Source organism: Oryctolagus cuniculus, chromosome 3 (genome assembly GCF_051225735.1).
Source record: "Oryctolagus cuniculus isolate XC-2025 breed Fujian yellow rabbit chromosome 3, ASM5122573v1, whole genome shotgun sequence".
NCBI classification, from domain to species: Eukaryota; Metazoa; Chordata; class Mammalia; order Lagomorpha; family Leporidae; genus Oryctolagus; species Oryctolagus cuniculus.
This window is the reverse complement of record NC_142869.1, coordinates 180,740,001-180,765,727: the sequence shown is the minus strand read 5'-3', so window position 1 is coordinate 180,765,727 and position 25,727 is coordinate 180,740,001. Positions and strand designations below refer to the sequence as shown.

Here is a 25,727-nt window from a genome sequence, read left to right as displayed (position 1 = left end):
AGCTTATCCTTTAATTCCAATTCCCCTGAACTTTTTGAAGTACCCTTGTATAATAAAATATTCAGCCTTAAGAAAGACTGAAATCTGAATAAGTACTACAACATGGATGACTCCTTCAACACTATGCTAAGTGCCATAAGCCAGACTCAACAGGACTATCATGGCCTCACTTATATGAGTTACCTAGTGCAGTGAAATTCATAGAAAGGAATTAGGATATCGGTTATCAGGGGCTGGAGACAGGGGTCAGTGGGGAGCTATTGTTTAATGGCTATAAGAGGAGTTTCAGTCTTGGATCATGACCAAATTCTGTAAATGAACAATGGTGATGATTATACAATATGAATGTTCTTAACGCCACCAGATGGTACATCTACAAATGATTTAAACAGTATATTTTATCTGTATTTTCCTACAATAAAAGAAAATGTGAATAAAGTAAGAATATAGAATCTTTCTTCTGGAGGTTTTGTAGTTGAGGTTTGATTGCTAGTATGGAGAAAAATCCTACAAGATGCCAGGAAGACGGGAAAGTCCACAACCTCTATATCATGCTTGGCTCTTCTCACAGTAAGCCCTGTGGAACCAGGCAGGGCTTTCTACTTCCCAGTGCCCACATAAGACAGAAAAAAAGATGGTCCAGACATTAATCTAGCATCCCTACCTCATGTCTTTAGTTACCAAGTCCAACTATGTTCAAAAAGATACCCCTTTTTCACAAACTGTGGAACTCCCAACAGTGCAGATGTGTGGACAATAGGTGAACATGCCTATCTCCAGACATGCTGATGTGAAGGGTGAGATGAGTCAGGTCAAGAGTAACAGGGATCCTGATCAGAAATGGTAGACTTCCTCTCCATCTCCTTCACCAAGGTCCAGTCCAAGATTCAAGTGTCCCAAGGTGTTTCGACGAAGGATCTCCCAGCCCCGGTGACTGTTGCTGCTTTGGGATGTGGTTCGAGATAGGGAGGGGGTTTGGAATGCCACAGAGGCTCTGGATAGCATCCCGCTCTCAACCGTAGAGGGCCGTTTCTCAGAAAGTTGTTCTTGTCCATCCTCCTTGTCTGAGCACTTGAATGCTTCCACATAGCGAAGCACTCGCAGAGGATTCTGGTCATGATGGTTCTCAACCCTATTGAGGGGAAAAAGAAAGGACTCAGCCAAGGAGGTGAGAGTGGACACAAGGAGATGCAGAGGTGAACACAGAAAATAGAGGATTCGAGGGAAAGGAAGGAGGGACCAGCGTTGAAGGAACAAGAGCCTCTAGGATCAAGTAAGGAGAAGGGGACTGGAGTGGAAGCTAAAGAGGTCAAGCAAGCAGGATTTGGAGGGTACTAGGACATGCGTTGAGTGTATGTGAGTGTGAGTGTGTATGTGTGTTACTAATGGATGGGAAGTGAAGGAAAAAAGAGAGGCAATGAAGAGATAACTGTGTCACAAGAGTGAGGAGATGCAACTCAGGAAAGACGTGAGGAGAGAGAAGAGCCAGGTTAGACGAGAGTGGAGCATGGAAGAGGCAGAGTTGACATAGAAGATACTGGAAATGGGGGTTGTCTGGGACAGGAGTAACACAAGTTGAGAGACCCATGCTCACACCTGAGCACAGTCACATAGACCTGATCTCCCCTGCATAGCTACCCTCAAGTACACAGAGCCTGCACCTGCTGCCAGCATTCCTCCTACGTCTCCACCTCAGCTCCGCCCCTCCCCCCAAAGGCAGAAGCACTCTCAGGATGTGTCTCCACTGCCCTGGCTCCCATGACTCTCACCCATCTGCAGTCGACACACACTCTGCTGTCACTCACCGCAGGAACCAGCGGTCTCCTAGTCCATACTCATACCCACAGATCCCAGAGCGAGGCCACAGGAAGCGAGGCATCTTCCGCTCCAGCATCACGGTGGTGGCCACAACCTAGAAGGAGGTGAGAGAGGAAGAACTCAGAAAAAGCCGTGAAGTTCACAGAGGTGCTGGAGCCACCAACAGAGAGAACTGCAATCTGGTCCCTGGTGAGATGAACACACCAGAGACCCGTGGTCAGGGCACTCTTTATGTGACACTGGCCTGGCCAGGCACCATGTCCACTAGGAAAGGAGAAAGGGCATTTTATGAGTATTTAGAATAGAATAGTTACCCCTACATTGCCATTCTGATTTGTGGAAAATGAGTCATTCCAAGCTAGTCTAATATCCTTTTTCATATGAAAGCCATGGACCAATGACCTTGATTGAAATAAAATGTTTAAGAACCTCTATGTACTGGAGGATGCTTCTCCAGTTCGGAGAGTTTGCAGCAAATTAAATATCCACATCTTAAGAAGGAAAGGTTGATTAATGATTGTGTACTTGGCGGGGGAAATTCTAGTAACATGTCCTGTGTTTTGTCCATTGCTCATTAACTTCCTCAATGAAACACAGAAGACAAGCTTATAAAATATGCTTGTGACACAAAACTGGAAGGGATATGTAATATGTGGAATGACAAAACCTATATAAAATTATCTCACCAACTAGAATGCTGGTTTAAGCCCAACAACTTGAAATTTAAGAAAACCAACCATGAGGCCCTATGTTTACATCTAAAGAGAGAGACTAAGGAAGTCATGTCACAAAGATGCCAGGATTCTAGTGGACCTTAAGCTTAATAAGAGCCAGGTATATATTTTCTAAAAGATCTGACCCAAATTTAAGTGCTATTAATAATAGTATTACATACAAAGTAAGGAATGGCATAACCCCTACTAGTACTATATGGCTCCAATCATATCAGGAGCCATTGTAGTTTTGAAAGCCATGATCTATTAGTACATGAACAGAAGGTATATTCAGGATGGGTTGGGACCAGCAGGAAGTCCTACTGGTTCATTGGACGAGACAGCAGTCCTTAAAATGGCCAGTTCTCTTCATCATGTTCTCTACTTCCTGTTTCTTTACTCCATACTTCCCTTGCTTTCTTGGTTGTACAAAATTCCCTTCTACATCAGGACTTCCAATATTCTATCTTCTGTTCCTGGAAAGCACTCTATTTCCATTGTAAACACATTTTACTGTTCTTGTGCTATATCACTCAGCCTGCTTTCTTTTCTGGTAACAACACATATCATTTATTTTAAAAATCACTCCTTCACCACTCTCAGTACATTGGTTAGAGCATGCTGGCTGTGCACAGTTCTCATTGGTTAAGTCTATCCTCTGCCAAGCCCCCACTTCATCACCACCACCAACCCCCATCACCATCTAGTCCTTGACCTTACCTTAAATTTAAAGATGGCCTAAACCCCCAACTTGCTGTAAGGAGATGGAATTCGGACTGAATTTTCAGGGAGAAAGACACTCTCTTAAACCCCACAGCACTGTCCAATATCAGGAGAGTCACAGGATACAGCACGAATGGAACCCATGGAATTACGTGAGGTAGTGCACCTGCTCATCCTTTCGGGCATTTAGAAATCCTCTCAGCTATGTCAATCACATAATAAAAGGGCATGCCTTAGAAAATAGTCCAGAGAAAGGGGAGCAGAAGAGAGAAACTGACTTGGGGATCTAGCCAGATATCCCTAAAGCTAGTTTAATTCTCTAAATTTTCCACTTACAGGTACTAACACATTCTCTTCTCTCTTTTTAGAGAAATGTTTGAATTTGGTTTTCTGTCTTTGCAACCTATTTGATACAAACCCTGACCTCCTCTACCCTTTCTCATCAATCCTCTCAACTGGCTAATTCTTATGTATATTTAGGGTTTCAACTTCTTAAAAATTATTTGATTATTTGGTTATTTTTATTTATTTGAAAGACAGAGAGACAATGAGAGAGAGAAAGAGAGACAAAAAATATTCCATCTTCTGCTTCACTCCCTAAATGCCTTCAACAGCTAGGGCTGTGCTATGCTGAAGTAGGAGACTGAAACTCCATCCAGTTCTCCCCTGTGAGCACCAGGAACCCTGGTACCTGAGCTATTATTTGTTGCCTCACAGGGTGTGCATTAGTCAAAATTTGGAATCAGAAGTAGAGTTGGGACGTGAACTCAGGCACTGTGATATGAAATGCAGGTGTCCCAAGAAGCATCTTAACCACTGCGTCAAACACCCGCCTCTTAGGGTCTCATCTTACATGTCACGTTCCCTGAAAGCAGTTGCTAACTTCTCAGATTCCTCTTCTTAGCGCCCAGACCTTCTCTGTGGCACTTGAACGACTGCAATCTCACAGATTTCTGTGGAGTCATTTGTTTAAAGTCTGTCTTTACTACTAAGCTCTCAGCTCCATGAGGGGACAGATTGTATCTGTTGTGTTTGTGCTGTATCCATAGCGTCCGGACATTGCCCAACACAGAGAGTCCCTAATGATTATCGCTAAATGAATGAAAAGTTTGAGGGGATAAATGAGGGATGCGTTCAAACATTTGAATGCAACTCATATGGAAGGATGTGTTCTGTGTTACATGAGAGGAGAAAACTTGGGTCAGAGAACAGAATCATAGGAAGACTGCGTTTCAGTTCAATGCAACACCAATGGTTTCTATAACAGAAACTTTCGAAATAGGGAAAAACTGCCCTCCTCCAGTCACCTACCCCAGTGTACACTGTTATATTATCAGGCATTAAAGAAGATACGGAAGGGCCCTCTGACCAACAGGTGATTGTTATGTTAATTAAGTAGGGTGTTCACCACAGGATCACTAAGGGTGATTTCCAACTCTAATATTTTATTAGCCTATGATGATATAAAAGAGAAAAAATGATTTGCAGAGGCAAACAGAAGATAAGTCCAAATGCAAAACCAGAATATAGAAGAATAGAACAGTTCCCAGGGCACTTGAGGATGACTCCTGGATCAACTTTTCACATGTGATTGGCAGCCCTATTTTCTCTGCTTCCATCCTCCATCCACCCACAGGTAACTCAGACTCACATGAAACTCTGTGGTGATATCCCCACTGGGATCTTCTATGACTCCCCTAAGAGTGGTCCACCAAAACTTAAAGATTGAGTTTTCTCTGCATCCCCTGCCCTTCAGCAAGTCTAACACTAGTAAACTCACCTGGGCCCTCCAGAGCTCATCCCGCTCCTGGGCCACCCGCCAGTGAGTGTCGCCCATCATGGCAATGAACAGGTTGAGCATGAGCAGTGTGGCGATGATGGCGAAGGCGGCGTAGGTGATGCAGTACATGAAGGGCAGGTCCACACTGTAGTTGGCGGGGCCGTCGATGATGGTGAGGAACAGCTCAAAGGTGCTGAACAGTGCCGTGGGGTAGTCAGAGAATTCCCCCAGGTTGTTAGGGTCCTCTGTCTGGAAAGTGATATGGAACGCTGCTCCCCACCCCAGGGGGAGGACATGGAGATGGGGAAATGGAATTAGCACAGTAAGTGGTTAGCACTCACTCCACCTCTGATACATTCGTCTCCACACTCCACATGTACACACAATTATATATCCATAAATGTGGTCAACTGTGAAACTCTCCAACCCTAAGATACCCTATGAGGAAGTTCATCACTCTGGATAATGATCATACTTAGCGACTTGTCAAAAAAAAGTATGCCTCTGTGTGTGTATGTGTGCAATAAGTAACCTAACTGGTTTTTACATTTCAGAAAACCAAATATTTAACAGTCAAGTTGTTACAAGAATGCATGGAATCTCCAACAATTTTTAAAAGAATACGTGGAAAGCCTAAAAGGAGAACACCTTTTTATCTTGATGGCCTCTGGATAACCATCTACTCTGAGATTCCCTGGGTGAGCCTGGATCACCACAGAAAGGCATCCTTGTGCAGTGTGCAGCCTACAGAACGGGAGTGGGTATTGTATACTACTCTTTAAAGGGCTTCTCCACGTACAAGAACAAAAGCATAAGGTGGTTCCAAAAGCAGAAATAGGGTCTATGGCAAATCATGCTTCTTTCTTGAAGAAAGAAGCAAACACGATGACCAGTAAGCGATAGTTTGGGGGATTCTGGGTATGGAATGTCTGTAGAAGCTACTCTGTTATCATTACTGTACTTCGTGTATTTGTAGTCTATGCATGGAGGCAAATAGAACAGGGTGTGAAGAGAAGGAGCACCTAAAGGCTCAGGAGAGTGGAATTCACCAAACAGGCAGACTGTCAGAGCTAATCTTGTCATACTTTACACGTTGCTGTATTTTTCTCATCAACTGTTTTGAGGAAATCCTCCATTAAACAGGGCAATTCCTGAGGATAGTAACAGAGTCCTCTGTACCCTGTCACAGTCCTTTGAAATTGGTTTGGGGTGGTCTTCGAAGCCCTTCTAGTAGCTCTTGTCTGGTGGATGATCTTTGCAGACACTGAAGGCTGAAGTTAAGTCGCTACCTTTTACTCTTCAGATCTGGGCTTCCTCTTCACTCCCTCCATTAAAATTGCTTCTACTAATTACCATTCTATCCTTTGGCTCTTTCTCTACCTGTTTTCTCTCCCTGTGCTGTTCCTTTCTTTCACTGCCTGGTACTCTCCCACTGGGCCTTGACTGAGTTCCTGCTTGTCTCAGTTCTCCAAATCTCTCTCCAAAAGTATTCTTTCTCTGTCCCTTGTGATAAAATGATTTCCTGATCTCTCAACCTTAAATGGCCATACATAAAAAAGGGACACTTCTATCTTACTGAATGCTTTATGTTTTTTCTTTTCAACAGTAAACACAGGAGAGATATTCTTCACGTTGTCTGTTTGCCCACATAGTTTTCAGATCTACAACTGGCCAGTCTTTTCTGTTTAATGTCCCTCTCTCTCCAAAGACTTTTCTCTGTCTCTACTTTAGAGGTCTTGCAGATCTATTAGTCAACATGAATGTTATTGGCCGAGAATCCATGAGTCTACCTTCTAGGTCAATCCATGTGGCCTTGACCCTACGGATATTAGTGGGTGCCTTACTTAGACTTACTTCCCAACAGGAAAATAAGCACACAGATAACAAAATGGAGTGAAAATGAGAACTTTGAGCAGGAGTGAGAGTGAACTTTCTGGAGAACTGAACTCAACGATCTAATGATGATAGAAGTAGCGCTTTTACCTGAGGCAAATCCCAGGATAACCACAGCCATTAGCCAGCAGAAACGCATTAGGTCTCCAAAAATCATCTACCGAAAATAGAGGAAAGGAACAAAGGTGGGGTGACCCTCTACTGTCTCTGGTCAGCTGTCATTAACAGATCAGGGGTCCCATACTTCTACCAGCTTTATTCTGAGCAGCTACTCCTGTCTGTACCTACCCACCCCTCCCTCCAGGAAAGTCCTGTAGCTGAACCAGAGGAAAGTTGGGGAAACACTGACCTTCTGGATCATGATGGTGAATGGGCCTAGCATCTGGAATCCTCGAGCAAAGTACATGACACTGCACCAGCCCAGCACCAGGGCAAAGGATAAGGGGACCACCTCCCCATTCATGTTGGTGAGCCGCATGACCATGGTCAGGAGCACCAGGGAAGCGTAGGTGATACTGGGGGCGGGAGAGGGGAGAGCAGGCAGTGAGAAGTGGAATAGGAATATTCCAGGTCCCCTACAGCATGGTGGTGACTTGGTGGTATCCCACATATATCCCACACAAGCTTGATCTTAACACCTAAAACACACATATAGTCATTCACATGAGCCCATTGGAGAGAAATTCCCTGTGTGAGGGTCACCTGGGGCCTAAATCCCATAGGATGAACTGGAGACCTGGAGCAATTCTGAGTAGAGGCAGAGGGCTAGAAGGAGGAGACACTCACATGATGACATGGAAGGGTCCCCCGAGGATGGTCTGTCCAAAATAGCGAGAGGCACCAACTCTGAAAATGTCTGGGATCTAGGAAGAGGCCAGTGTAGACCTCAGCCTGTGGCCTCAGGTGGATGCCCTCGGCCAAGGTCCCACCTGCACTCACCTCTAGGAGCAGAATGATCACAGCCCCTGTCACGGTCACCAGCTCTCCCACCAGTCGGATGTTATCCTGGTGAGTCACGTAGGCCTCCTATGGGGGATTCCAGGATGAGAATTTTTGATGGGATCCCCTTACTGCCACCATCACCATGATCCCCAGTCTACTTTCCATATGGCTAACTCTGACCAGGGCATGAATCTAATCATGAAAAATTTCATGTATGTTCATATGCTAATGGCTTGAGCTGCCATCCAGCAATGTCATATATGTGTGAGAGCGTTTTATGATGTATGTACTGAGCTGTTGAGGACACATTTCAGAGCATTGGGTAAAGAAGGCTAAACCAATGGGAAGAGAGTTTAGTGCCTTGGGATGGTTTCACCTATCCACAAAGCTCAGCTTTTCCAAACTCACTGTGGCTCCCAATGGGTAGAACACACTGTCAGTGTATAAAAAAATATTGAGGTTCCAGGATGGGCCCAGCCATGACCAGTTAGCTCTCGTGAGACCTTGAACATGTTGTTGAAGACCGTAGAACCTGAGGTTTTCTCATCTATAAAATAGAGACATTAATGCTTAGCTCCCAGGGTTACCATAGAGGTCACTTTAGATGATGTATTTGGATGGACTTCATAAATTATAAAGCACCATAAACACAATAATTGTGGTTTTAGTATGATTTGGCAATATAGAATAGGGCAAAAATGGGGCAAGAGACACTATATGGATTTTACTTCTGAAGAAGGGCCCCTGCTCCTCTGTCTTGAGTAGCAGACATAGAAAGAATAGCGCTAGACCAAGGTAAGACGAAGGCCAACCTACTTCAGTGAAAGTTATTACACAGGGGTAGTAAGAGAATTCAACGTCAACAATCCTCAACTTTTTTTTAATTGCTGATCTGTGGACTCTCTTTCTGGAAAACTGTTCTTGTATACACAATTCCCACTATGAAATTGTACAAGTAAATTCAACACATTCATTCATTTTTAGGCTGCTTTTAGAGTTCTTTTTTGTCCTTAGTTCTAAAAACTATCCATGAATTCCCTCTTTTTGGTTCATGGACTGGCTGTTTATTTAATGTTTCTATAGCATCTGACTGTTATTGCAAAACATGCCAACTCCTTTTGAGAGTCAGGCAGTGCTAAGGTTCAGATATGCTTTGAGTGTCCCCAGGTGTTCATCTGTTGAAATTTAATCTCCATTGTGAGGTATTCAGAGGGTGAAAACTTAATCCAACTCTGGTGTTTAGAGGTGGGGCCCTTGAAAAGTGATTGGGATTGGGTAGAATCATTGGGGTGAGGCCCCCAAGGCTGAACACTGGAAGAGTGGAAGAGATCAGATGAGACACACATGTGTACCAACTATCTCTCACCATGTGATATCCTGCACCACCTCTGGACTCTGCCAGCAGGAAGTCCATTATCAGATGCAAGTCTTCAACCTGAGTCTAAAGCTATGGACCATAATAAAACCTCCTCTCTTTACAAAGTCACCAAGTCTTAGGTATTTTGTGAAATAATGAAAAATCAACCAATACAGGTAGTAAGTAAAACAATAAATGAGAAATATGTTAACTTTTGAAACAAAATAACCTTAAATATGGAAATAAGGTAACTACATTCATGCTACATATATCTGCATAAAATTTTTGTAAATATTAAAACTTTTTATTTTGGTTGTGTATGTCTGAAAAAATGCTACCAACCTTTCTCAGGAAGAACAGGCACTTTGCACAAGTTGCCTGGGAGGGCTGTGAAGATCAGAGTGCCCCTAGAGGCCAGCAAGGGAGTGTCACCAGTTGTTGCCTCTAGCCAAAAATGTGAAACCATGACTAACGGAAACCATTCAGAACAGTTCTGGTCACCAGAATCCCCTGCTGGCTTCCCCTCTCCAGCTCCTCTGCGTTTTCAATGGATTCCTTCACATGCAGGCACTCCTCTGCACAAGTTCACCAGCGAGTGATCACATGGTGCAGAAAACCCAAGCTTTTGCCTGAGACCCGCCTGGTCTGTGACTGCCCTGGAGTGGTCGCCTCTAGCACTCTGTCCCCAGGAGTCCCCTCCCTTACTCCAGGCTGCAGAGGACCCAACAGCTCCCTTACTTGCTGCCCACCAAGAGCAGCAGAGGTATTTTGTAGGGTTTTGTTGCTGTTTTTTTCTCAATTACTCTCTCTAGAAAACAAACAAAAAAGTAAGCACATGAAAGTTGCAGTGAAAGTAATGAGAGTGTTGGGCTTTTAAAACACTGCTTTTCTTCTTATTTTAAGGGGAACTGTTGTGTTTCTCATTGATACAGAATGCTACCTCTTGGGTTAGAATAGATACCCTTGCAAGATTAAAAAAGAGTTTAGTGTTTTTAAAATGGAAAGGGTCATTGAACGTTCATGGTTGACTTTCTGATGCCTACCAAAGTGATTCTCTCTTTTTTTAAAAAAAATAATTATTTATGTATTTGAAAGCAGGAGTGAGAGAGAGAGAGAATCTTCCACCTGCTGGTACACTGTCCAGTCTCTATAATAGGCATGGGATGGACTAGGTTGGACCCAGGACCCAGGAGCCTTAACCGGGTCTCTCAGGTAGGTGGCAGGGGCCCAAGCACTTGCACCTTCTTGTGCTGTTTTCCAAGGCCATCAGCAGGGAGCTGTATCAGAAGTGGAGCAGCCAGGAAACAACCTGGTGCCCATATGGGATGTCAGTGTCGCAGGCGGCAGCTGAACCCGCTATGCCACAATGCCAGCTCTGGGGATTCTCTTTTAATCAACTTCCCTTGAGCCTCTGGAATTAAACCTGAATGAATTTTCCTTTTAATTTTTAGAATTTTATTCTTAGGGGATTTTCTGTCTATATAGAGAGGCTGATCAGCGGTTCTCTAGATTTGCGGTTTTTATGAAAAGGTTTTGGGATCAAGATCAAGGGTATGCTTGTTAAACTGTCAGAGGCCATTTTCTCAAGTTCATTTTCCCTAGTCTCCCCGTTCTCTCGGCAATGCAGCCTTTACAGCACTATTGCCTTAGGGGAGACCCCTGGCACCTATCATCCTGTTTACCCTGCAGTTATCTCCCCCTTCTTCAGTGCACCCCGCCCCCCACCAGGCTTCTGAGCTGGGTTTTCTCACATGCCATTACCATCACATGGTTTTCTGTTTACCAGCATTCCTAGCTGTTCAGTGCCTTCAGGACGCAGGTGACAACGGAAGTGTTCTAAATCATCGCACAGAAATTTGCTAGACAGTCCCTACGCTTGATTAACAAGCAGAGAGAGAAACACTATACAAGCAACGTGGAGGTGACAACAGGGATGAGGAGCTAAAAGAGGTAGAAACTGGTTTTCCCAGGGAATGAGGCTTGGGCAGGGAGGAGGAGCAGCCCAGGATGCGGCTGCTCTTCATCATCTCCATCATTTGATTCTGAAATCATATGTGTGTGTGTTCCTTATATTAGAAAAACGCATTGTGAGACAAGAATAAAAAAAATACTACGTAGATTACCAAGTCTGAGGTACAAACCCTTGCTGCTCTGGCCCTGTCCTTACGTCTTCAAGTTCTGTATGAGCTCCAGCCGCACAGCGGGTGGGGTTCTGGATTCCTAATTCAGGCCTCCCTGAAGTCCGCACCTTTTCCTTAATTACATTTCTTTGAGAAGCAGGGAGAAAAAGGTGAACCCAGGAGGGTGGAGGCAAGCAGGCAGAGAAAGTTCCCCTATGGTGACTCACTCTCCAAATACCCACAACGGGCAAGGCTAGGGGCAGGAGGGATTCAATCCAGGTGCTCCCCTGTAGGTGGCAGGAACCCAAATACTTGAGCCATCACTGTTGTCTCCCAGGGTCCACACGGGTGGAAAGCTGGAGTGAGGAGCTGGAGCTGAGAACCCAATCCAGACACTGAAACTGAAATGCAGGCACTTTAAGCACCAGGCTAAACACCCTGTCCTGCGAGCATGCTTTATATCCTGTCTTCCTCCTCTCTGTTGCTTGGTGCCTCCAGGCTCAGGTCAGGCCAGCACTCCTCCTGGGTCTCCTTTCCTGCCCTTGGGTGCCTAGGGAAGGAATCTCTCCTGGTGCAGCTCTATGCTTACAGCCACCCCTAGCACACTGAAGTGCCTGGGTACTCCCTGTCTCACCCATAGTCCCAGACATTTCATTGCAACTTTTGATCCACAAAGTATGACACTGTGGTAGAAACTCAACCAATAAGAAAGAAAAGGAGGAAGGAGGGCCAGGGGAAAGCAGGTGCAAGCTGAGTATTACTGCATGGCTGCTCAAAGGAGATAAAGAGAAAATCAAGGAGTGGAAATGGGAAAACCTCTTTGGAGGCAAAAGGTGAAAAAGATGACAAATAATTGGGATTTTCTGGTATTTCCAGATTCCTAGCTCAAGCTCACCTAAATTGCTTGGCTAACAATGCTCTGAGAAAATACTCCACCCTAACCCCTTTAGAAAATAAATATCTTCCAGCAATGACTGGAATTTTTTACATCACACATTGCCTGGAAATTCTGGCGTTGTCAACAACAAAATCCCCTGCAAAGAGTAGTCATTCACACTTCATGGAAAATGGGGCCAATGAAATTGCTCTTACTTACCAGATGGCTGAGCTCGTTACCTTGAAGAAAGTGGCCCAAGAGGGCAGGGACAGCAGGGCCCGAGGCACTGCTCCGTGCAGGGAAGTCTGGGGGCATGAGCAACCCCTGGCATGAAGTGGGAGGGTCTTAGGGCCAGCTCTGGCCCCCAGCTACACCGTCCCTCCTTTTTCTCCCCAAGATCTCTGACTTACAAAGAACTGAAGCGCCAGAAAACACCTGCTGTGGCTTACTGGAGAGTTACGCTGCTTCTCTAACTGGACAGGGGTACCCACGCAGGGTGCCCATCAGAAGCAACTGGGGAATTTTGATCACAACACGTGCCCAGACCAACCCTGGGTTAGTTTGCATCATTTGTTTTGTTTTCCTGAAAAAGCTCTGTAGGTGTATCTTATAGGTATCCCAAGATGAAAATGTCTGGACCATAATTAGAGGGGGAGCTCCTGGCTCCCCTGTAAGGCCACTTCCATGTCCTTGTTGCTGCATTTTCTCAGGAAAATGAACTCGGGAAATTTCTACTCTCATCAGAGGTGTCCTTAAAGTAAACCTTACCCTGTGTTGCATAAGCCAACCATTGGAAAAAATAGGGTCAATTATCAAAACTAGAGATTAGATAATAGTTCAGAAGCTAGGGCTGAATCACTTATATACGATCCTGTACTCAGCATTACAGTGCTCCTCCTCTTTACAGGGAGAAATTAAAGGTGATCTGATAAAGGTGAGCATAATGGATTCTAGCTAGCTCAACACCAGAGATGTGAATTTCTCATGCAATGGATCCCCTCAGAAAGAATGCTGAAATCTAACACATCACCCTGGAGGGAGAAATGGCCTACCTTGGTATTTAAAGGGAAGAGATCTGAGCCAGGCATTTAGCCTAGTGGTTAAAAAGCTGGTTAAGACCCTACCTCCCACATCAGAGTATCTGCATTCACAACCCAACTGTGATTCTTGACTCCACCTCCCTGCCAGTGCAGTGGGAAGCATGGCTAAAATAGTCAGGACCTTGCCACCCAACTGGGAGATCCGGATTGTGTTTCTGGTTCCCAGTTTTGGCCCTAGCCCACCAGTGTTGGTTCTGCCCCTGCTAGGAGTGCCTTTTCCAAAGTGTTTAATATCTCATGACCTCAGAGTCACCACTTTAAAAAAATAGATTTCTTACTTGAGAGGTAGAGTTACAGACAGAGAAAGGGAGAGACAGAGAAAGGTCTTCCATCTGCTGGTTTTCTCCCCAGATGGCCGCAAAGGCTGGAACAGGGCTCTGATCAGAAGCCAGGAGCTTCTTCTGGGTCTCCCATGCAGGTGCAGGGGACCAAGGATTTGGATCATCTTCTACTGTTTCCCAGGCCTTAGCAGAGAATTGGCTCAGAAGAGGAACAGTGGAGACACAAACCAGCACCCATATGGGATGCTGGCGCCACAGGTGGAGGCTTAGCCTACTACACCACAGTGCCAGTCTCAGATTCGCCACTTTGGAAACAGTGACAATTCGATTTACTCATTAGAACATCTATCATATAATGCTTTGTCATCTAGAAGGTGAGCCACAGAGTTGCATCAGTCACTTGGAAGCTGGTTGGAAGTGCAGCTTATGGTTAGCATGTACATTTTAACAACATGCCTAGGTGCTGCTAACTGCCTGGGAGGTGCACAAAGGAGGCACTCAGTAGCTACCATTTTCACCTACACAGTCCCCTGCTTTTCCTCATGACTTCCGTTGCTGTAGTTTGCTGCTTTTTTCCATAGGGAGTTGGGGAAGACCCCGTATAAAGTTGTGTAGGACTGGAGATCACTTGGGCTTTCTAATAGCGGTGATGCTTCAGGTTGTCCAGGCTGATGAAGGCTAGCAATAAGACAGCTGAGCTCACTAACTGGCATGCATATGACTGAAATGCATGAAGAGGTGGGCATTTGACACGGTAGTTAAGTCACTGCTTGGGATGCCTGCATCCGTATCAGAGTGCCTGTTCAGAGTCCCAGCTACTCCACCTCCGATCCAGCTTCCTGCCAAGGCGCATCCTGGGGGGCAGCATGTAAGAGCTCAAATGCTTGGGTCCCTGCCACCCACATGGGGGGCCTGGAAGGAATTCCAGTCTTCTGGCTTTGGCATGGCCTAGTGTTGACTGTTCCATAAGTTTTGGGGAGGGAACCAGCATGTAGAAGACCTCTCTCTCTTTCTGCCTCTGTCTTTCTGCCTTTCAAGTTAAAAATGAATAAAAAGAAAAGGAATCTCCTTCAAAAGTACTAAAATAAACTAACAAAATGGATGGAAACCTGTGCGCTCTCCCTCCCTTTTCGCATCGGACTCATCACAGGCAGTGGTGACTTTACCTTCAGTAAGTCCCCCGGTGCCAATCCCTTCACTCCACCTTCTCATCGCTTCCCTAGAGCAGCCCACCATTAGTTCTTGCTTGCTGAGCTGTCTTTCCCCCTTCAAGAAGACTCATTTTTCTAAACGTAGACTCTGGCCAAGTCCCTCCTCTGTTTAGGAGCCTTCTGTGCTTCTCACTGACCTGGGGATAAGGAGTAAAGTCCTCCAGATCGCTGGCAAAGGCCCTGCATGATCTGTAGAAGATCACCGGAGGCACCCTGCCCTCCTCCCCACCCTGGCCAAGCTCCTCGTGCCTAGTTCACCTTGCAGTTCTTAGACCTTGGGTGCAGGCCTTCCTGCTCCAGGGCCTTTGCAGATGTGTTTTCTCTGCGTACAGCTCCCTTTTAGCCCGAATCCGCTGAGCGCTCAGCTCCATTGCCTTCCCGGGAAGTCTTCCCTGACCTCCCAGAGGGACTAGGCCCCTGGGAGAAGCTCTCTTCACACCCTGTCCTTTTCCTTGTCATAAGAAGAAATAACGCCAATGATGGAATCACAGGTTGTAAGGAAAGAGCCATTCATATGGGCATTTGATGAATGCCAATCAGTGATCCCCAAAAAGGCAAAGGCTGTGTGTGCCTTGCTCAGACCATTATTATTGAATGTAAGAACCCTGTTCAGTCCTTTTGAGACTGTCAATGATTACTTGTTTAACAAATGAATTGGTGAAGTCTTTCTAGGAAAGAAAGGGGCAAAGGAGAAGTGACAATGGGAGATTGGAGCCCTCCTTGCTGAATCGTGCACAAAGATGAGGACCTAATTCTCAAAGACTGGGGCTAGATGGATCTCAAAGACAGAGGGCAGCAATTCTCAACCCTGGGGGCTGGTGCTGTGGCATAGTAGGCTGGGCCTCCGTCTGCGGCACTGGCATCCCAGGCAGGTGCTGGTTCATATCCCCGTTGCACCTCTTCAGACCCAGCTCTCTGTTTGCAGCCTGGGGAACGGTGGAGAATAGCCCAAGTGCTTGGGCCCCCACACCCATGTGGGAGACCCAGAAGAAGCTCCTGACCCCGGCTTCAGATTGGCTCAGCTCTCTCCATTGCAGCCATATGGGGAGTGAACCAATAGATGAAAGACCTTTCTCTCTGTCTCTCCCTCTCTCTATCTGTACCTCTACCTCTCAAATAAATAAATAAAATCTTTAAAAAAGTGCCAAGACCAGGGCCTCAGCTTCAGAAACTCTGATTTATTAGGTACAGAGTATAGCAAATGAGCTTGCCTTTCACCAGCTTCCCAGGTTTCTAATGTTCAGTCTTAGTTAAAAGCCACAGATCTAACAGGAGGAAGGATTTACCTAAGGTCAAACAGCTATTTAATTTCCGAGTTAGGACTAAAACCTGACTGCCTGACTGCTGGACTCTGAACTTTATCCTCCCCGGGAAGCTCAGCAGAACCCGTATGGTACAGCATGCTGCTCTGCCTGAACCGAGAAGGAATTGAACAAGGAGGAAAGGAACTCTAATCAATAGGGCTCTTGGGAAACTCTGGAAAAGCAAAATGTGTATGGCTGAATGATGAGGCGTGTCAGAGGTATTAAATCACCCCGAACTGGATAAACCAGCACCGTCCTTACATATGCCAGCGTCAGTGCAGTTTGCGCTGCCTCGTATAGACAGCGGAGTGCCCTGAGATGTGCTGCTCCTACACGTCCTACTCCCCTTACCCGGTCTACACCAGGAACACCCCTCAGGCCCAAACGGAGGTGCACGGACCACACCCTCCTCCAGAGACCCATGTCTCCCTCTGACAGTCATCTTCCCAGGCAGCCATCTCCACTTAGGGAGAGTTGGTGGCTCTGGAAACACTAACTGTGTACGCACACACACACATGCACACACACACACAGAATCACAGGAACAGGAAAGATGGAGTGTATTTCTAACCAGGAGCTCATTGAGCTTCTTGGTCCTGTTCTTTCTCATGCGTACCTACCACTGACTTGGTCCTAACACAACTCAGGGTTTTTGCCTCTTGAATACAGGAAGTTCATGTTCTCTTTCTGAGACCAACCTTTTTCCTAGTAGGGGACAAATACACTTACGGCTGTTCTATCCTGCAGAGTATACATTTCCAGCCAACCAGCATCCACTTCTCTCTCTCTTTTTTTTTTTTTTGACAGGCAGAGTGGACAGTGAGAGAGAGAGACAGAGAGAAAGGTCTTCCTTTGCCGTTGGTTCACCCTCCAATGGCCGCCGCGGCCGGCGCGCTGTGGCCGGCGCACCGCGCTGATCCGATGGCAGGAGCCAGGAGCCAGGTGCTTTTCCTGGTCTCCCATGGGGTGCAGGGCCCAAGCACTTGGGCCATCCTCCACTGCACTCCCTGACCACAGCAGAGGGCTGGCCTGGAAGAGGGGCAACCGGGACAGAATCCGGTGCCCCGACGGGGACTAGAACCTGGTGTGCCGGCGCCGCTAGGCGGAGGATTAGCCTAGTGAGCTGCGGCGCCGGCCAGCATCCACTTCTCTTACAAAATTCTTCTCCTAGCAGCCCCAATTTGTAAACCTCCTGTTGGCTACTTTTAGCTCATAGGATAAAAATAATTCTAGGAATTCATGTAAAATCACTCCCAAAGGAAGCTCTATTTGTTGAATTTACATGTTCATGTTCAGAAGCATGCATTAGAGTCTACATGTTCCATTACACATGAAGGAAATTCTTCTACTTCCAACATTTTGTCTCAGCCCTCCGCACCAGCCCAGGTCTCTCTGAGGGACACCACAGAATGGCAGACCCACAACATCAATGGGACCTGAGAGATGATTTGCTTCAACCCGCTGTGCAACCCAGACATATGGCAGATGGTCAGGCAGCCGACACACTGTCATCAATGTGCCCACACGGACAGTCCACTGAAGAGGTTGCAGGCTAGAAGGGCTGTCAGTGTTGCTCTAATGGACCAGAAATGGACTCCGGGTGGACCTGAAGCACAGCTTTTCTCTTCAGATCAACAACAGGGTTTCCCTTGAATATCCCTCAAGAAAGGGCTGTCCCCTTTTCAATTACAAGGAATTTCACAAATGTGAAGGGAGGGTTACAAATACCAAGCATTGTTTCAAAGTGTGTGAGAGGAAGTCCACATCTATCTGGCAAAATGCACCTTGCTCCGTAAGCTCCCTCCCCACCCCCTTCTCCTGCCTCATTCCTACTGGTGTGAACAGGACCTTGCAAACGCTGGAGCTGGGGGGTAACGTCTGCTGGGAGCATTCGTCCGGTCTCCAGAGCCATCACTTTGCGCTACAGCTCCCTTTGCCCTCTCTGAGAAGAATTACCTGCAGCAGCTTCTGTTGGAGGATGGTGATATCTCTAGGGTCAGTGCGGTTGTCGTCACGCAACTTGAGGGGGCGGTAGATGCAGCAGGTGGTGAAGCAGATCATGTACAGAATGTATAGGGAAGCCAGCACGCAGAAGTAAGGTCGCCCGTATTTCTTCCACTTGAAGCTCACCAGTTCCTTCACTGGCGTCTGCTCCAGGATCTGCCGAGCCTGCCGCGAAAGGAGAGGGTGGCTTGGGGAGACCAACGGAGAGAGGAGTGCTGAGCTTCCTACTGGGTCCCAGTGGGGACAGGGTAGCGATATGCCACCATCATTCATTTAGTCAGTCATTTCTTTGAAGCAAGACAACTAGTCAATTTCTACTATATGCTAGCCCTATGCCAGTGCTACAGAAGCAAACACAAGCCACTATAGCAACATTAAACTTTAACTGATGAGTAGTAGTTAAGTGAAGGCAGAATTGAGAAAGAACATTCTGTGAAGTAGCAGCAGTCTCCAGGGCAGGAGAGTGTGGAAAACCCTTGCCCGTTTGCAGATGAGGCATGGCTGGGGGAATGGGAGAATCCATAGGGAGTGGAGGGCAGAAGTTACAGTGGGTGAAGTAGATAACAGCCAGACCGTTGTGCAACAAGAATGTCAAGGCAGGCAGTTTTAATGACATGGGAAGTAGCCGGGGAGTTCAAGCAGGGAAGTAAGTTGATTTGCGGTAGAAGTACCATTAGAGCAGAGAAAAGCCATAGGACGCACAGCAGGTAGTAGGATGTGGTGATAATCTAAGCCAGAGGGGATGGTGCTTTGATATAAGCAGACGGTGAGAGATTAAAGGTATAAATGAAAGGGGATGAGGGATGAGATGAAGTGTCAAAAAAATTAGAAAGCACAGCCAAAGGTCTTAACCATTAGCAAGAAGAAGAATCTTTTTCACTGAAGCTGGAGGGAAGGAAAGAGATAGTGGGCAGTTCTCAGATGCGGCTGGCAGTCCAGGGCAGGAATTGAGGTGGCCATGGACAGCCAGCCTCTATTTGTGCCATAAGGTGGGAGTTTGGGTTTCCTGATGTAACTAAGGGTGAAGGTGGTGAGGAATAAAAAAGAGGGCTAGAAAAGAAAAGTAGCTGGTACAAGACAAAATTCACTGAAATCAAAGACCAAGGAGGTGTGGTGAAATCCACACAGAGGGACTGGGGCTTCAATTCCTAACAAATTCTGCTCCGAGTATATCTGTTGCCAGAAATATTCCCTGAGCAAGATCACACGAACTGGGCTCTTTCAATCATCCTTCTATTCGTCAGCCTTACCCATCGTCAGTGCTATGTTGTTCTGTGTGGAGTCCTAGGAAATTGTCACGTGGAGGATAAACACTAGACGTCACACCTTGCCACAACTTTGGAAGTGGCTGAAAGCTGGGAGCACTTTCTATTTTACGTCACAGTCTTCGGCAAGTCTTTTCCCTCAGAACACTCAGCACTGCATGCATGATTTATGCACGGCTACATCTCTGGAGGGCTGTCTTTGCCCCTCGTCTTTCCAGTGCCTCCCCAAGACCCAGCGCTAGCACTTCCACTCTAATGTCTTCTCTAGCCCAGCCCAGCCCAGTTAATCCTACGCTACATCTGCTGCCCTGTAGAGAGTACACACCCCCTTATGATATACATTGCACATCATGACAGTCATTGTGGTCAGGGGTCAGAAACGGAGGAAGTTGGCTGCCAAGAATTGTGCTTATTTATGTATTCTTAGTTCCTGAGACTCAGCAGGTACTCCGTATGCTGAACGAGTGAATGCTAGCAAGCAACTCCCATTGCAGAATTCCTAGCCGGAATGTTAGGAGGAGGAAAGGAAGCAGAGCGGAGCAGCGGGAGTGTGCAGTTCTGAAGGCAGTGTTGCCTGGATGTCTTAACACAGGACCTAAGAGACTGTTCTCCCTCCTCCTACGCTGAGGCTGGGGAGTGTCTGGAGCCCAGGCTCTGTGCAGACACCAAGTCCCCTCACATGATGGCCCCTGTTCCCCCTTGACAGCCATACCTCTCGCTTCTTGGAAGAGACCACGAGCTCTAGAAAAGACAGCTCCTCTCCCCAGGAGTCGATCTCCGTGAGGTCATAGAGCGTGGAGGTCAGTGGCCCACAGGTCCACTGGACGTGCTTCCGCTTCTGCATCAGGTGCTGGAACATCTGAGGGACACAGGCAGGTGGAGGGCCAATGGGCAAGAAGCTGCTGTAGGGGGAACAACATGGCTGCACTTGGCCAGTCGCTCTCCCTGGGGCAAACAATGGTGAGGAATCGGGAAACCTCTGCTTGTATAAGCTCTCTTGAGGGGAGAGTGATCTTTCTTTCCACAAACCCATAAGCTCTGGCTACCATGGCAGGTATTCTAAGGTGAGCCTCAAATCCTCAAGATGTTACTGATACAGTAGGAAGTAAGAGTTCTCCACCCTTTTGGGGATTTGGGGGACAGGGGTCCTTACGGAGCCAGCACAGGGCTGGGGGTGCCCTCACCACAGTGTTGCCCTCCACCCCTGCCAGCTTGAAGGGAGTGAGGCCCTGGTGGTTGGGCACGAGTTCCAGGGACTGCAGGTGGTCACTGTGCTCATCGTAGGACAGCAGCAGGTTGTACATCTGGCAGGCAAAGGTCTTGTTGGGCTGCAGGATGAGGATGTGCAGCACCGTGTTTCCTGGGGGAGGACACGAGGGTTCATGTGGACACTGGCCTGAGTCCCCGGTGGCCCCACCAGCTCCCTGGGGCCAGCCTCTTCCTGCCCCACTCCCACACCCTTGCAGCATCCCAGCCACCGCCTGTCCAACTCTTACCCAGGGAGTCCTGGGCCCGGATGTCGGCTCCGTGCTCAATGAGCAGCCTCACGATCTCCTCGCTGCCCACACAGGCAGCAAAGGACAAAGGGTGCTCTCCTGGGGACACAGAGGGACACATGCAGGAGGGTGCAGGACAGAGAGCTGGTCTGCCCCAGGTGACTGCCTTCTGCACCCTACTTCTCAGCTCAGGCTTGGTTAGAGACCCTTGTCCAGCTGGTGCAGAGATCCATGGGAAGAACTGGCCTCTGGATTTAAGCCCTTCCTACTACATGACAGATGGAGCTGAGAACAGGGCCCCCCTAAGTCTACCGGCCCTCTGCCCCTGCCCACCTCCCCATCTCTCCATGCTCTCCGCCCAGCCCTGGCTCTCACCGTAGTAGATGAGGTTGTGGGGACTGCGGCGGAAGGCAGCACCTGTAGCTCTGGCAGAGACGCTGGCCCCACGAGCAAGCAGTGCGCGCACCAGGTTCAGGTTCTGGTTCATGACAGCGATGTGCAGTGCAGTCTGACCTGGCCCAGAGAGAACCGTTTGCCTTGGGGTCTGTCTCTGTGCCCAGTTCTCTCAGGGGCGCTACTCCCTCAAGGCCCATACAGGAGATCCCTGGCACTCCCTGTACAGACTCCGGGCTTGGGCTCTGCAGAGTGTCTGGGGACTGAGGGCCTCAGTCCCTTAGGTGTCCAGATCAATTTCCCTACCTCTCATCTATTGGCAAAGGTGGGGGATGACTGCTGTAAAAATAATCACTGTAGTATTGCTATGAGAGAAAGAGATAGAGACTTGGTTTCCCGGGCCTATGGGAGGACATAAAGGAAGTCATTTTTTGACTGAAGTGAGCCACAGACGCTCAAAGGCAAGCCCAGGACTCCATAGCTTGAGGCAGCCTTCCCGCTCAACTCTCCATCACTACTACCAAGCCCACCCTTCGGAGGCCTGTTTTAAGAAATGACAGACGATCGCCCCTTCCCGTCTGCACTCTGAATTAACAGTCTCCTCACCTACAAATGGCTCACACAGGGCGGGCTCCTTGGCCAGCTCCGGGGCGGCCTCCATCAGCAATGTGGCGGCCTCCAGGTTGTCATAGAGGGCTGCGACGTGCAGCGCCGTCTCCCCCACAGCTCCTGGATTGGAGAAGGATGGGAATGGAAGAAGGGGTTCCGAGACTCCCAAGGCCCTTTTGTGAAAACCGTCCAAGTCCTGGGGTGGAGGGGCTGGTACTTCTGCCCCAGCCTCCACCCCATTAAACTCAGATCCCACCTCTTTGTTGAAAATCACAGGACTGGTTCAGCAGAAGTATCTTAAGGAGACGCAGATCATTTTCCTTGGCTGCCTGCAGCAATGGAGAATCTCGAATCCTGGGGGAGGATGGCCACGGGTGAGGTTGAGGCTGAGTCAGGACGCCAGCAGCAGAGTGGATCAGACCATCTCCAAGACAGACTCAACTCTCATACAGTGTGCAGAGTCATGTTGGAAAGGCTTGTCCACTGGACTCGAGGGGCTGGAGGCAGACTTGGGCAAGGGCTGGCCTCCGGACTTCCCCCATGATTGGGTTCATGATAGCTGCTCCATGGGAGTAGGCCTGGTGCAGAAGGTCCACAGCGGGGACAGCCTGGGGTCTGGAATGCTGGCTGGGGTATCCCGGGAGGAGGTCCCTAGGCCTGGCTCATCTCCTCTAAGCTGAGCACGTATTTCTGGGACCTGAAGAGCTAGAACAGTGGGATGAAGGGGCATTCCCGTCAGGGTTGCCTAGGGGCGAGGCCTCCTCAACCTGCTCTCTTCAGCCAGGGGGAGATAGAGAGACCAGAACAGCCAGGGATAGGACAGGTCGGCAGACCTTACGAAATCCAAAATCCACAGTATTTGTGAGCTACTAAAGTTCTGGCTTCTCTTTTAGGCTGTTTAGATAGACACCCCCACAGGGGGTGGAGAGTTTGGGAGCTGGGTAGAGGAATCTGTGCCTTTTGGACTTTAGCTTTAGGTGCTTAGATGCAAGGGCCTAAACGTCTCTTTATAACTGAGGAGGAGGGGAGCATCCGGCAGCCCGGCACGGGAGAAGCCTGGTCGCGATATCCACCCTGTGGGACCTCTGCCGGTTAATCTTTGTTTCTGCCCCTGCCTGGATTTGAACTAACCCGAGATAAAGCTAGAGCCAATCCTGCTAGACACAATTGTGTTGGCTCCAAAGGGGGTGTAGGGTCTGCAGGTTGACGGCCATGGAGGAAGAGAGAAGGCAGCAGACTGGTGAGTGGACCCCTGGACGTCCTCCTTCCCCTAAACTCCTTATTCCTAGTAACCCCAGGGGCCAGGGGAAGAAGATATTTTGTTTGAAGAAGAAGTCTTTATCTGAAGGTCTGCTCAGGTCTGATTAGGAAGGTGCTCCCAGGAGTCAGCCCCTGCCCTGTCTATCTCAGCACCAATTCTGATGGGCCATGGGTTCATGGCCAGCCCAGAGTGACCAGCACTGGGATTCTGAGTTCTCCCTTGTCCTAAGGCCACTAGACAAAGCCCCTGTCCCTCCATTTCTCCAGTTCCACTGGCCTTCGATAAAGGCAGGGCCTCCTCTAACACAGGAGATGGGGAGGTCAAAGGTCCCATGGCAGGGCCTGAGGTGGGGGTGAGTGAGGAAGCACAGAACCAGCCAGAGGTTCTCAGGGCTGAGCCTGGTGTAAATCTAAATACAGAATTCCTTGTTCAAAATTGCTGCGAATTTCAAGACAGTGACAGCAGGGCACTGAACCAAGCACAGGGGCTGATGCCTGCTCCCCTCCCCTCCTCCAGGCAGCTCTTGGATGGGAGGCACGTGGCCCCCCTTGGCAAATCCCTGCTCAGGCCGCTTTTCCTGGGGCTGGAGCTCAGGGCTGCCTCAGGTGGACCAGCCCTGCCTGAACAGAAAGTGCCCCAGAGCAAGCAGAAGCCTGCTCAACCTACTGGGCTGCAGGGCCTGGCACTCTGCACACAGTAGGCTCACGAAAAGTGGTTGAGCTCAGGACTCTGCAGGGTCACCTGGGTTGCCCTCCTCAGCTGGTCAGCTCCCAGTGTTGCAGGAAACTCTCCTCTGCATTTTCAGGGAAAGCAACTTGTGTTCATAGTGATGCTAATTCCTTAGTCTTTGTTCTACCTACAAGTCTTCCAAACAAGGCACTTCAAAACCCAAAAGCTGCAGCTGGCCTTGTAGAGCCCACAAGGCCAGCATCCCCTGTCAGAGTGCTAGTTCCAGTCCTGGCTGCTCCTCTTCCAACCCAGCCCTCTGCTAATGTGCCTGGGAAGGAAGCAGAAGATGGCCCAAGTACTTGAATCCCTGCCACCCACAGGGGAGACCAGGATGGAGTTCCGGGCTCCTGGCTTCATTGAGATCACTTGGGGAGTGAACCAGCTGATGGGAAGTCTTTTTCTCTCCCTGTCTGTCTGTCTGTCTCTCTCTCTGCTTCTTTCAAATAAATGAGATAAATCTTTAAAAACATCCCAGATTCCTACCCCTTTCCCAGTCATCCACTGCCCAGCAGCCTGCTCCTGCCTGCTCACACCACCCATATACTTCTGCGTCTTCTGTATGGTCCTTTTTGGTCCCCTCCCACCCCCTTTCCACAAGGTAGACAGAGGAGAGCCAGATATGTCATTCAGATCTATACCCAAAGTCTCCAATGTGGCCACAGCCCCACCACCACTAAGAGGGGCCAGCTGTGGTTTTGCAATGGGTGGCCAGAAGGGAAGGGGATATCCAAATGATGGGCATGGGATTCCTGGTGCTATATCAAGGGAATATCCCCAAATGGCTGAGAGCTGTGAGGATCAGTGCAGAGGAGGGCACAGTATCCCAGGGGTCCTACCTTTCCTGTTGTAGCATATTGACCCGGTCCCGGTACTGTTCCCAGTCTTGTTCTCCAACCGGCCAGGAGATCAGAAGTTTCTGCAGTTGGGCCCAGGGCCCCTTTGCCTTGGGTGGACAGGCCCCCATGTCTGCTCCTTGCAGGCACTGGCAGGTTGTGGGAATGTGCTAAGAGGAACAGGTCTAAGATAGTAGCAGCTGAGGAGGAGGCAGAGCCGGTTGGGGTCTGGACTCCCTTATGTGTGTGCAGCGAGAATGTGCGGTCTTGTGTGCGTGCGTGTGTGTAATATGTGCATGTGCACTGCACCAAGAGCACTGGCTGCCTTGCCTGCTGAGAGGTGCTTTCCTTGGAGGGGAGGAGCTTGCTCCAGAACCTACCCTGGGGGCACAGCTGGGAGGAGGAGGGAGGGACTACACCGTTCTTGGCAGTGGGCTGGGGCAGCTGAGATGGGAGAGGCTGAGGGGTGGGGCTGAGGAATTTGAAGGGGAACAAGGATAGAACCTGGGAAGGTGAGTCTCACAAACAAGGTGCCCAGTGAATGGGATGCAGGTGAGTAGGAAGCGAAGTCCCAGGCTCAACAATAAGGCAAGTCCAGGGCTAAATTCTGGTTCCTTTTCCTTATAAAGCGGGTGACCTCTCTGAGTCTTTTAACTCACAAAACCGGGATAGCAATTCCACGCTCTCCTGGAAGTGTTTGTAAAGCACATCACAAGGGGCTGCTTCTGAAACCAAACCCCCATAATGTAAAAGCAGGACCCAGCCTCTTGTTTGTCTCCCTTAGCCCAAGGCGTCCTTGCCTACCTTTATCAAAAGGAAATCACTGACTTAAGGGAGTTATCCAGCCTTAAAAGGTTCTAATCACCAGACTCAAGGAATCATTTGCTTCTCCAATTGATAAGAACCTTGATGGCCAGTGTTGTCCAGGGGTGGTTTGTATAGGGGAATTCCAGGTCTGGACAGAACGCAGCTGCCACCTTCTGGTTACCCCCCAGACCAACCAGAGACCACCTGGCCA

At 48.4% G+C, this 25,727-nt stretch overlaps 1 protein-coding gene across 1 annotated transcript; it reads right to left on the bottom strand.

Annotated features, from left to right (window-relative positions):
- Positions 1-383: 383 nt before the first annotated feature.
- On the bottom strand, positions 384-24,938 carry TRPV5 (transient receptor potential cation channel subfamily V member 5). Its single transcript, NM_001082657.1, is given in 15 exon segments — positions 384-1,132; positions 1,806-1,912; positions 5,035-5,303; positions 7,018-7,084; positions 7,277-7,442; positions 7,714-7,790; positions 7,867-7,953; positions 18,076-18,288; positions 20,101-20,247; positions 20,573-20,748; positions 20,885-20,983; positions 21,260-21,397; positions 21,884-22,006; positions 22,143-22,240; positions 24,713-24,938. Coding segments are annotated over 15 exon segments (2,193 nt in total). The 5' UTR covers positions 24,841-24,938; the 3' UTR covers positions 384-834.
- Between the last annotated feature and the right edge of the window lie 789 nt (positions 24,939-25,727).